We start from the raw sequence: 13,049 nt of genomic DNA on the forward strand, positions 1-13,049 counted from the left end.
GACTTTTACTTCAGAATGCAACATACCATGCTGAAATGCTATTTTCATTCAAGTACAATGTGTCAATTTTTTAACCTTAAGCAGAAGCTGGAATAGGAGTGAAAAACTTCAGACAAAGCACTTTAAGACATATTGTCTCCACAGGGTTTACCTCGCTCTCTGAGAATTAGTCTGACTTGATGTGGAGATATCATCAGCACCTGATAACACACCACTGGCATCATCTCTCTTGAAACCTTCATTTCTTCTCACTAGCAAACCAGAAGACAAATTAATACCTGACTGGGCAACAAAGCACACAGAGTAATCCTGTCCAAAAATCAAGGACTTATCAGTCATATGAGATTACTTAGAAGGAATCAAATTTATCTGTTCTTCTCAAAGGCATTAGAGTATCAGACAAAAGAGCATTAATTTGTAATAGTTACCTTCTTTGCTGGTCCATCTTCCTGTAGCTGCACCTGAGAAGCTTAGAGCTTAATTTTGCCAACCTCTACACTTCCATCTCTTACTGTACCCTCAAGAAACAGAGCTACCAGAAGAGTTCTTCCAGAACACATTACAGTCACATTGATTTAGAAATAGGAGGTTTTTTGCAGTCATTTCAATGAGTCCAGAAATACTATTACTACTAGCCAGAAAGCAGCTCTATCTTGCCTGTACAGACTCAGGACTTCTTGCCTTTGGACTGGAAGACATAAACAGTCTGTTCTAAATGGCAAGAAAGTGAACAGAAATGCATCACAGGAACCTCAACTCTTGTTACTGCTCCTTAGGCTTCTGGCTCAGTAAGCAGAAGGATAGACAATGGCAAAGAAGGTTGAGAGAGCAGCAAGTACAGGGAGGCTGGGCTAGAATTCTTTGCCTATAGAATACATACAGTGCAGCTATAATTTAGCTTCCTAACGATTACTTCCTTTCTAATTTTCAGCAAATGATTTGTCTCCATTACTTATAATGATTCTGCAAAGCTGATTCTTCCTGCCATATATCAGCAAACAACCATTTGTACCATCTCCTGCTTTTCCAAGCCATTGATTTAATAGAAATCACTTCAATTTATCACACTAACAGCCTGAACTATGTAGTACTTTTGCCTCACACTGAAATCCTTGGCATACAAATTATCAGCCAGTTAACCCTCATAGTAAAACCCACTGATACAAAAATATTTAAACCATTTATGCCCCATATGAAGCTTTTACAATTTACTCTTACTGTACATGAACAACAACTTCATCATTTTCATGCCTCTGAAGACAGCATGTTACTTTAAAAAAGCACTCTAGCAAAAAGTTAACCATTTCCAGCTTTGCCTACCAAGTTCCCTCCCAGAGTGCTAAATGTCAAACTCATTGCTGAACAGGCTGTCAATTATGTTGATCTGTACAGTGTTGTAATGACCTCATTTTACAGCTTTATATCAGTGGTAATTATCAATGCTCCTACTAAAGACTTCACTTGATATTTTCAGGGTCTGTTTTTCATCTTGAACCTTTTTCTTTGTTTGTTTGTGTTTCTGTTTGTTTGATTTAGGGTTTTTTAGATTTTTTAGACATAGGTCTTACCTTGCCTGAAATCTGGTTCCGAAGAAATAACCGATGGACTTTCACTCGAAGTACTATAGACATCACTGTGGTAAGATTTGTATCTTCTCAAAGGCTCTGAAAGTTTAAAATCAGGGTATCAGAAGAATAAGAAAGCAACAGTCACAGTGCAAAAATCAGCCATAAATTAACACTTGAGATTTTTTGACATATTTTCAAATGTTTTAAAATGCCTGATGTCTGTGGCTATGGAGTCTGAAAGCAAACACTCAGTGGATGCTGTGCAGTCCCATTCTGCTCCTATAGCCCAAGGGTTCTCTAGTTTGCCTGGCCCCTCTTGGCTATCCTAACAGGGACACTTCCTCTGAACTTCTCTCTCATCATCACTTCCAAGTTCAAAATTATATAACAAACCCAAGAAAAAACCTGACCCCTCCTGCAAATAAAACCGATGTAAACATTTAGTGTGCACTTCTTGTATATAGAAAAGTAACCCCCAGAACTTGGTCCCTGGTTCCTTCACGATATAGAAAGAAAAATGTACACAGTGACAAAGCAGACACTGGAAAATTATAATTCAGCTTATCTTTGACATACACAAAATATGATTAACAATCAATTAGTAAGCCCCTAGAGGATATTTAATTAATCAGAACAGCCAAAGTGATGTAATGAGAAATCCATACAGCAGTCTCAGTTCCTACTCTCAGGGGATTATTTAAATAACATACTGGAGCAAAGGACTCCACAGAAGGGGATATGGTCTTGATTTTGCAACAATCACCCAGAACTTTCCTATGCACAAGCCAAAAAAACAACCACAGATTGTGCATAAAAGCAGAACACAAAACAAAACAAGTCTCTGCATCTTGGGAATACCAAGACAACTTCAGGGGTCTTTATTTGCAAAAGGCTGTTTCTGGTCCAGCTCTAGTTAATATTTTGGAAAACAAAAGCAATGATGTAGAGAAACCACAGGTAAGTGCTGTGAAAACAAGTGCAAGTCACTGCAGCAAGGAATATACAATGTAAGACTAGAAAATAGGGAATATATGAGCAGGTATGTCTGGAGGCTGCAAATAGGAGGCAGGAAGTTCTAATTTCCCACGTCCAGAAAACAAAATGCCTAGTGAAAAATTCTGAGAGAACAATAAACCTGCAGCATAATTTATGTTAGGTCAGAGGACAAGTGAGTTAACAACACTACTCATTTAGACTTCCTACAGCAGCAGGGAGAATTTCAAATAGGAAAAAAGCATGGCAAGATATAACATAATGTAGCTGACCCAGACTAAAGATTAGTTCCTGTTCACTTCGGACTGCTTCCGAAACCTTCCTCCTTAAAAGCCAATATTTCCCCATTTCTACCACCTCACTTGGGCCATGCAGAGATTCTTTATGAAAACTGGGAAAAGTAAGGCAAGTTGCCAATCAACCCATGAAACCGACAGCTTCCACCAGCCCATCCCAGTTGCACACATTAGCAGCATCAAACCCAATTAACCCAAAGAACATCACTCATTACTCTCAGAAATGAGCAATGTGCTTTGGACATGTGCAAAGTAACCTACAGCAGGATGAAGAGGACACACGAGGGGTGTGTGAGGGTGGTGAGGTTGCTTCAATTTTCACAATGGCTCTTTCCAGCATTCTGGATTTTCCAACAAAGAAATCTACCCCTCTACCCCCCGTCTAGCAATTCCTTGCCTAACAAGGGAAATGAACCCCAAATTCAGTGGGCACTTTCTAGAGCTGTATTTTTAAAATGCTCCCAGCCCTTTAAAAGTGAGGAATCAATCCAAACACCATATTGGAGCTACAGTACTGAAACATTTAACTAAAAACAGATTTCTCTTTTTTTTTCTCCCAGTAGTTTTATTAGCTGTAGGTTTTTCAAGTCTGCTGAACTGACTTTGAAGCAAGAGGATGGAAAGGGGAACAATAAAATATGACATGAGGCTTTAAACAGATTTATTTTTTTCCACCCAGTCAGCAGCCTGGGCTTCTCAAATTGCACACAAATTATGGCTCCACTCTGCTACTTTAAGACATCAAATTCTGAAAAAAAAAAAAAGAAAAAAAAAGAAATTTTCGTTTTAACATATTCTTTGTGTATTATTAGATTAAAAATAGCACTCATGATGCAAACACAGCAAACCAGAAATGTTCAGTTAAAACATGAGACAAGTGTTTGTAGGTGGTGGAGTGGAATGTGACTCTGCAGGGTGTTTGACTTCTCCTGACTCATCTGTTTGCAGGAGCTGGTGCCCTGCTGTAGGCCAAGTGACAAGTCCATGAGACAAGAAACATAAATCAAGATTTCCAATTACTGTTCATTTCAATATTCTCACAGACCTACATGTAAGACCCAACTAGGCTCAAACATATTCTCCCAGCATTCACAAGGAGAGACAGGACCACCCTCTGTCTTGTCATATCCTTCTCTCTCATCAAGACCATGCAACTCACCCCAATAACACAAGGAAAGGTATTCCCATCTGCTGGAGACACTGTGCAACCTTTCCATGCAGTGCTGCACCAATGGCTATCAGGCAAAATTTATAGGCAATTAAAAAGCTACATCCTGAAATTGGGTAATAATCCTCTAGATTTTCCTTCACTTTTCTCAGTTTAGGGAAGGTCTATAGAGATGTAGAACTGTGTGCTGCTGGAGAATCTTCTCTTTGACAACTACCTTCCAGTTCTCTGCTGAGATATACACATGTTTATGTACACACCCAACACATGCCCCCAGTGCTGTACCTCTTCTTTACCAAACAAGTTTTTCTGGGGCACAGAACACAATGCAGATCTGCAAATAATCAATTTAAATGGAAATATTGAGATTATTTTATCTTACAAATTTACCCAAATAATTTATGCTCTCTCTTCTCTTCCAGCAAGTTCTCCTCAATTCTAACATATACTAGGATTTAACTTCAAAGAAGGCATTTGGATCATGTCCAAGCTAAACTTCTAATTAAGAACTGGCTTCCAAAGGTCACACAAGTCCCAGTTCTGGGATCAAATTAAAGTTAAACTTTTGACTCAGAAGTTTCAAAAATAAGGACAAACGTCTGGTCTGTGTGGCTGGGCAGGAGCTGAAAGACTATATCAACAAAAACTAAGCACAACAATAAAACAACTTATCTTCCATATCTACAATTTTCCTTGGGAATTTTGAATAGCCTTGGTTTGTCCTTTTGGTTTCTTGTTTGTTTGTGTTTTCTTTAATTTTCGGTGACTGAACAGAGACTTCAGAATGGATTGAACTCCTAAAAACATCAAGCGCATTGTAGCAAAAATAATTTTATCGGTTTTCCTTCTTAACATCTCGGTGTTTAGATTACAGTCTCTTACCAAACACTTCAAATCATTTCATACCTTAGTAGAAAAATACTCTGAGTTTAAGAGTCTGTAACTAAAAGGAATATACAAAACTGGTGCTAACAGTCTAAGTTAACGTGTGGTAGCACCACAACGCAAAGGTAACTGAAGCATTACAAGTTGAAGAAACTGTCTTTGTGCTGCAGTGCTGCTCTTTCAAATTCCCTATCAAACCCAGCAGAGCACAACCTTATAGGCACCCCACACAGCACAGGATAACAAAACACACTATTTATGCAAGGAGAGACATGCAAGCCCAGGCAAGTAATTTGCAGAAAGCCTCATCTCAGCCAACTTCAACAGAAATAAGAGAACCACATTTAGCTTGGAATGTCATTATCCTGAGCATGACTCACATTAGATACAAAGGTTTTCAAATACACATCATTACAGAATTATTACTGGCTGCTCAGAGAAGGAAAAGGACAGAGAAGGTGGCAGAATGAAACCAACAGTTTCATGATGGAGAGGGAACTCTTGTTTGCACTTTTGAGGTTTACTGGTGACTGTCTCTGTTACAGCAGTGTTGCTATACTGTTTAAAACACATTAACTGTCCTTCAGGAGGGGCTGGGACTTGCTTCTTTCCTAAGAGGTTAATCAATAGGTTAGTCATATTTACTCTTCCTTTTCTATTCTTCTTTTCCGTCTAAGAAAACTTGAATTATCTTACGCAAGGCAGCACAGGTTTTACAGGAAGAACATAGAGATCCAGCTCAAATCCCTCATAAGGATTCACATCCACCAACTGACAAAGGAAACAAGCCCATTCAGCCTTACAGGGGAGCAGGCTCATTTTAACCAGCAAGATTTCCACCTCCAATATTCCAAGGGAAAAAGTTGCACTGTGTGTGCATCCCAAGTCATCAGCCATCCAGGCAGCTCCCTAGGGAGCCTAATGGACATCTGATGCAGAGGGTGCAGGAGGATCTAATCTACAGGAAGAAACATAGTCTGGCAAAACTGCAGAACACACACATCTCTAGTGCTAGGCTGGAAAGGAAAACAGCAAGGTTAACAATAACAGCTCTAGGGTCAGGTAAGACTCAGGGTCTTGCACTTAGAAAGACACCCTTCCTTTCTGGATCTGGATCATGCCATCTAGGATAAGGTATGTAAATGAACACAAGCACAAACTGAGAGTTTGTCCCATCAAGTTGTTTGCCTGTTTTAATTTAAATGCTTTATCCAACTGAAAGCTTTATCAAAGCGTTAACTAAAAATTGATAATCCCAGACCGTGTGAGCTGCTGAAAGCTCGACAGGTGAGATGAAGCAGATACCATTCTGCCGTGCAGCTGTGGAATTGTAAGAGTTGTTTTACTACCTAATGTTAAGCTATGTAAATTCAGAACAGAATAATAGTGGCTGATGCCAGAGTATTTGTACTTTACAGAAATCCCACAAACATTTCTTTTTCTTTGAAAACCCAACTCCTGTAGCCTCAGTAAAACCAACAACTGAACTTTTCTAACTGAAGCAGCATCAGTCCATTATCCTACCTCATTAATAGGATTTCTGAATATTATTCTACCTGAACCTTATCCTTACCAGACATACCAACCACAGGAGAATCCATTCTGCCACCACTGAATTTAAATCACACTGCAGCACAATGATCCTAAGACATGTGCAAGCTGCACCTTCATTTGCTTTCACATGCAAATAGGTGTTCTATTGTGAAGGACTCACACAGCCTACACTGACCCAAGAACGTACAATTCAAGAGAAGAAGAAAGTGTGAACACTTACTTGGAGTTTGCAAAACAGCTACTCCTTTTATACCCCAAAGGAATTCCCAAATTCAAATCTCTTTGGCTGCCCCATTCCTGGCAGTGTTCAAGGCCAGGGTGGATGAGACCTTGAGCAAGCTGATCCAGTGAGGTGTCCCTGCCCAGGGCAGGGGGTTGGGACTAGATGATCTCTAAGGTCCATTCCAACCCCTAAATTCTATGGTTCTACCAACAGTTGCCTAATTACCTGCAGAAATGTTCTCTTATTCAAAAATGCAACTTCAAACTAAGAGAGCTTTTAATATCCAGGCATTTAGTAGAGTATCCCTAGCCATCACTTTTCCAGCTAAATACAGGCCATCATAATATGGAAGTTCTGAAAATGGGGTCCAGAGAAGTCTTCAAGGTAGCTGCTGAAAAAAATTTTGTGAGAAAAAGACTTAGGAGGCAGAGAAGAAACTCTAGAAACATGGAATATTACTGCCTCTTCTTGTGACTGTATGAAGCAAGAGCAATAACTGGACAAAATCCCCCCAAAACCTTGCGGACTGAATCATCTGGGTTTTCAGTTGGAAAAAAGTAAAGGTAAAAAGAGAGAAGAATAAACACAACTTGTGGCTCTGGGATTCACATGGTTCCAACTGCAAAAACATTCAACCAAGGCTTGAGAATATTCCCAAACCACTCTCATTCCCCCCACCCCTGGATTCAGCATTCCACAGCTCCAGAAAGATCAGCTTTTTTGGTCTTCTCCCATCTGTTTCTGCCCCATCTGCTACTGCAACTCACAGACAGATACATTACTACTCTCCTCACTGCTTTTGTGCTTCTGTATTCCACCAAGACATGGGCAATCTTTACGCCTTGCTCCCTCATGCATCTTATTTATACAACATCCTCCTAAACAAAACTGTATTTTGAAAGAAAGGATACTCATTCACTCAAGCTACACAAACCCATTCACTTTGAATTAAGCACACGCTCAGAACAAGCACAGGGGGAGCTGCCTAAGCAAATAAAAAGGAGAGATTCAGACGAGGCTACCATCTCACAGCCTTGTGCCTTACTATTGTGCCACCTGAAGGTGGGTCTGAGATAAGAAAATTTTAGTGTGTTTACACTTCATAACTATCAGGAGATACAATCAGTTTTGTGGGTGAGAAGGCACAGAAAGCTGGAGCAAGGGAGAGCAGATACTTTCACCCCATTGAACAGCAATGCAGGCTTGCAGAATGTAAAAGGTACAATACTATTTTCTCTCTCAAATGGGACACTATCAGCTGGTGCCAAGCAACAATTTCCAAGTTTGAAAGGAACAACAAAATGAAAACCTGCTCTCCTGGTACAGGTAAACTGCTTGGGTTTAACACCTGACAATGTCACAACTCTAAACACTTCTGTCTAAGCTCACAAAACCTCCACAACAACAAAAAATATAAGCAAAACAGCAAAGATGCACAACTTACTCTCCCATCTCTTGATAAGATCAACACATACTTTTGGAGTCTGTTTTTAGTGATCAGAATTGGCTACACCTGAAGTCAAATAGCAGACTCTTCCCATTCCTCCCATCTGGCTAAATAGCACCTAATCATAAACAGTAGTTTTCAGTATACAAGAGATAAACAACCTTAACCCTGAAACTGTACAGCAGGTTAAGATAAACCAGCAAGTTCAAGAGCAAGGCCATTGCAATGACACTGGCTCTGGAAGGCTGGTGAGGCTAAATCTGAAATGTTCTGACAGTAGATTATAGTGCACTTCAGATGGTCTGCAGCTCACTACAAAGTATTACAGCACAGCTGTAATTAAAGCTCTGTCATTCTTTCCACTATAAACTCTGCGTTTTCATGAGTTTATAATTTGGATTGTAAAAATCTGTTCTGAGTGAAAGCTTGGCAAACCAGAGCCTGTGCATAAGGACATTTCTTTTTCCAAGGCAATCAGCTCCTTAAGGTTTTATGAATAACAAAAAAGTTTGCCAGCTTAACCCAACATAAGGCAAAGAAAAAAAAGCCACGTCACTTAAATTCCTTTGTAGTTTGAGGAGGGAAGTTTTATCTGGCCAAGTTCAACCCAAACACAGTCCAATGTCACTTCACAATTCAAAAATGGAAAAACAATGTACAGCTGCAAGCAGAGGCTTAATACAACTCACACAGGCTTAACTGTAAGCTAAACCTGCGTTCAACTGAACTGAAAATATCCACAAACCTACCAAAGAGAAGGCAGACTGTGCCCTCTCTGCTACACCCACCCATAACCCTGTTTCCCATGACTCCTTGCCCATTCCTCCCCCTCCAGGCTGAACAGAACCCTTATTCCAAATGACACCAACTTACAAAACACCTTATTCTCTTTCTTTGGTGTTCCTTTCAATATCTCATGCTGTGTTCCATGCAGAGAAAGGATAGTATTTTGCTGTCATTTTTCTGTGGACTTCTTTCCACGTATTTTACACCCCAGCTTTCCACACAGTTGCTCCTATCTCTCAGCTAGGCTGTGTTTCTGTTCAGAAGAGCAATTCCATACACACTTGATAGTGTCTGACATGTGAAAATATCTGTCCACCCACGAAATGCTTCAAAATTATGTACAGTAGTAATGCACAAAAATCTCAAGGCTGGATTTTTCATTCCTTTGACAGATGAAACTAGCAACAGACTCTTCATGAAAGATCTCAAGGGACTTGTCTGCTGTAAAAAGAATGTGAGATAAGGAATAGTAAAACATGGAACAGAAAAGGAAAATGAAAAGGAAAGAAGCCTTGATACACTTGCAGACTTTATGTATTATAAAGACTTCTGTGAATCTGCTCACTAAGACAGAATAGATACTTCCAGCCAGGCTCCTCAAGCCCTATAAAACATAACTGCAACTAACTCCTATGTAAAAAAATATTTCTCATCCATCTTAGTGAAATACTCCTTTAAACTGGCTCTCATTAAAAATTCACATTCACAACTAGGTTATGGTCCAAAACTTTCATGTAAGAAGTTAACTGACAAAAAACAAAAGAAAAAACAATGGAGAGTCTAAAATAAAATTGTGAACACACACTCCTAATTTCAACTCAAGAGCAAAACAAACCTCCTCCCTCTGTTCTAAGTAGAAAACTCAGAAACCCAGCTATCTGTTGACAAAGTATATGTATTTTTTTCTAGCAAGTAATGACTGTGAATTCAGAAGGATGGGCAGTGAGTCACACCAGGGATTGCCTCAATCTTCTGCATACAGATTTGTCACAGCTTCTGTGACTACTGAACTCAGTTCCCAGTTTCCTTGGACTGCACTTTCACCCATTCCCTTTATGAATTGAGCAGTTTCACACATCTGACCTATCTCAGTTTGCAAGGCACAGGCATGTTATGTTTTCTGCCATCTGCTTGAATGAGAATGATAAACTCTTGCTCATCAATGGGTTTGGCCACACTTTTGGTTTTGCTCTTGTGCAACACAAACCTGCACAAAGCTGCACTCCTGAACAACAAGGCTACTGAGCTTTCCCAATGCTGGGAGCGGCCTCCTCTTAAACTTTGTCAGCTGCCTATCTCCAAGGATCCAAGTTGACTCATAGACTTGAGATGGCTCCCTTTGATTTCAGACTTCAACCAAAACCCAACCAAACTTCCCTGTACCTCATTAGACATTTTGGTAGATAAGGACAGATGGTAAACTTCTACAGAGATAAACAATGGTATCTCCACAGTGCTACTTTCGTATATGTTCACTGCTTTACATTATAACTTAACCTTCATCGGAAGATGCTAATTTGATAGCACAAAAGAATATACAGATGTACAGAAATCACAGCAGCTTTTTTAACTGCCTATGGCATTTCAGTAACACTCCTTTCTGGAGCAAAAGGCTCACTTGCATAGGGAAGAATTGGCTTCCCATGCTAATTGCAATAAAAGCATCTCCCAAGATGTCCACAAAGGGCATGAGACGGCATTTTTAGACATTCAACCTTGACAAAAGGCTTTATCATCTCTGCTTAATAAGGAGGTGCTTATACCTGAAGCAGAAAAAGGAGGCCAAGGTAGGGTGTATTTTCACTGTTATTTCTGCCACACAACAGACAGGCAGCCATGAGTTTTCAGCTGTATGGATTCTGAATGCACCCGAATAATGAGTGAGCTAGCTCTGTACTTACAGCTCTTATACCATAGACCTTAGATGACTAAGTTATGCTTTCTGGCCCTGTACAAGAAGGATCCAGCTCTGCTCTCAGTTTTCATCCAATTGTCTCAGACTTACAACCCCTGAAAAGCACATCACGTTTACAATACAAACAAAACATGCAGTTCCACTTACAGGGTTCTGCATAAAGATAATTATATAAGTTTCCACAGAACAAGTGTAAAGACTTGGTTTTTTCCCCATGTGTTCTTTTAATGAACTGATGGAACTTGTTAACAAGCATTCCCACTGAAGTAAAGATCTCAACATGAGGCTAAAAAATAGATTCATATTTAAGGGCTTAAGTCCAAAGTTTCAAAGTGCAAAACTGAGAGTTCTGGAGATGAAATTCTGCCTTTCCTCTGGGGTATAAATGCATCTCTAATAGCTGGAGATGAGGATCTTCCTTCAAGGAAAATTACTTGACTGTTACCAACTTGTTTTTTCTTCCTAATTTCAACTGATGAAATCGATACTGGTTGACTTACAGAGACCAACTGTTCTCACTGAGTAAACAATCTGGACAGGCACATTTATCTTCACTGGCAACAGATGCTCTAATGACAAAACAAAGATCTCTGCAGCTTCCAGAGCTGCTACAAGAGAACTCAAATTTATCATAACACAACAAATCATTGTTAAATGACAGGAATACTTAGAAAATCAAAAAGCTTCACTAACCTTCTCCATTCATAGCTTCCCTCAGAAGCTGCAACTTCTTCTGTCTCTCTCTTATCCTGTCAAAGGCACTTGATATTGCTGCAGAAGTTGATGTCTCGGGCGTATGGCGTGTTTGGTCCAGTTTTTGTGGTCCGAACACATCCAGTGCTATGCTCCCATCAGAGTATCTTGCTTCCTTGTTTCTGGTAGTAGAAGTCCGTACTGTGAATGTTTCACACTGATGGCTGTGCCTGTGAGAGCCTCCAGCATGGTCCCTCTCAGCTGCCTTGTCACTTGTGCAAAGCAAATCTGTGGAAGAAGCCCATATTTTCCGTTTGGGAGGGACATCTGTATGAAGGTGACCTTTTTTCTCAAACTCACTGGTTTTACACCTATGAGGACAGAAAACATCTTCCTTTCCCAAGTTGTAATCTGCAGAAATGCCCTGGAAAAACTCTTCCTCATCTTGTGTTCCTCTAATGGACAGAAATCCCATAGACTTGCTAAGTCCTTTGTTAAGTGTGGTTTGTTGAGAGAAGTGAGTTTTGTGTCCATCAGGTGCATCAGCTGCCAATGTTTTTCCTGGAATAAGGAGACATTTCATATATGTAATTTTCTACTCAATGCACAGGAGTCAAACACAAGTTAATTACTGTGTATACACACTTTGGCACTCATTTTGCCATGCAAAACATTGAGAAGTCTACTTAAAAGGGCTGCCTCAGTCAACAGAGACAGAACTTCAACTGCTTCATATATGACAGGCATTTTATTTATTTCTGAAATGCTCAAGAAAAAAAAAAAAGCCCTTCTATAATTCAGTATAAACATTTAAAAACCTCGAAACTATCACATACGTGCTGAAAGTTGTTTTCTCATTAGTTTCATGCTTAAAATAGTCTGGACCATCACCAAAAATACTACTTAATAATCAATCTGAAATCAGTCATTCCTCTCACACCCACATACACCGCCTACAATTTTTACTAACAAGTCCAGATTTGTTCTGCAGATTTACAGATGCCCTGCAATAGCATCAGTAGTGAAAAGAGAATGACTGTGTACTTAGGAATTATAAAAATCCCAGATCTTCCTCTAATGCCTATTTTTGGTGATGACATTCTCTCCAGATAAAGAATACTCTAAGAGAAAACCAACAAAGCTTCCAAGATCGAAGTGATTCATTCTACAAGCCTTCGCCCTCCATGTTTCATTAATAAATGGATCCACCAATACTTAGGAACAGTCTTCCTTTCTCCCTCTCCCTTACTATGACATTACTTCTAGAATAAAAGAAACTGTAAGAGATGGAATAATACCACTGAAATATGTGGTCTCTGAAGAATATCATATCATATATCAAGCTCACTGAGAAGTTTTGATGAACATGTATGTCTCAGGCATAAAATTGTGGCCAAATTTTACAAAAGTAATGACAAACAGCAGTAAGTACAATCACATTTTTTAATATTAACAGATAATCTACAAGTTTACCTTTCATGTTCTTAAGTCTTTCTGAGATCCAAGTTAAAGGATTATAAC

At 39.5% G+C, this 13,049-nt stretch overlaps 1 protein-coding gene across 1 annotated transcript in view; it reads right to left on the minus strand.

Annotated features, from left to right (window-relative positions):
- The window catches only part of PTPN13 (protein tyrosine phosphatase, non-receptor type 13 (APO-1/CD95 (Fas)-associated phosphatase)), a gene marked incomplete at its 3' end in the record, with an annotated part of 91,090 nt that overhangs the window by 45,703 nt on the left and 32,338 nt on the right, over nt 1-13,049 (minus strand). Inside the window, exons 6-8 of the mRNA XM_009085249.1 lie at nt 11,529-12,089; nt 1,569-1,664; nt 152-251 (exon numbers count right to left, since the gene is read on the minus strand). Coding sequence (XP_009083497.1) covers nt 152-251; nt 1,569-1,664; nt 11,529-12,089 — 757 coding nt within the window. The remainder of the gene's footprint in view (nt 1-151; nt 252-1,568; nt 1,665-11,528; nt 12,090-13,049) is intronic.

Source organism: Acanthisitta chloris, unplaced genomic scaffold (assembly GCF_000695815.1).
Source record: "Acanthisitta chloris isolate BGI_N310 unplaced genomic scaffold, ASM69581v1 scaffold7862, whole genome shotgun sequence".
NCBI classification, from domain to species: domain Eukaryota; kingdom Metazoa; phylum Chordata; class Aves; order Passeriformes; family Acanthisittidae; genus Acanthisitta; species Acanthisitta chloris.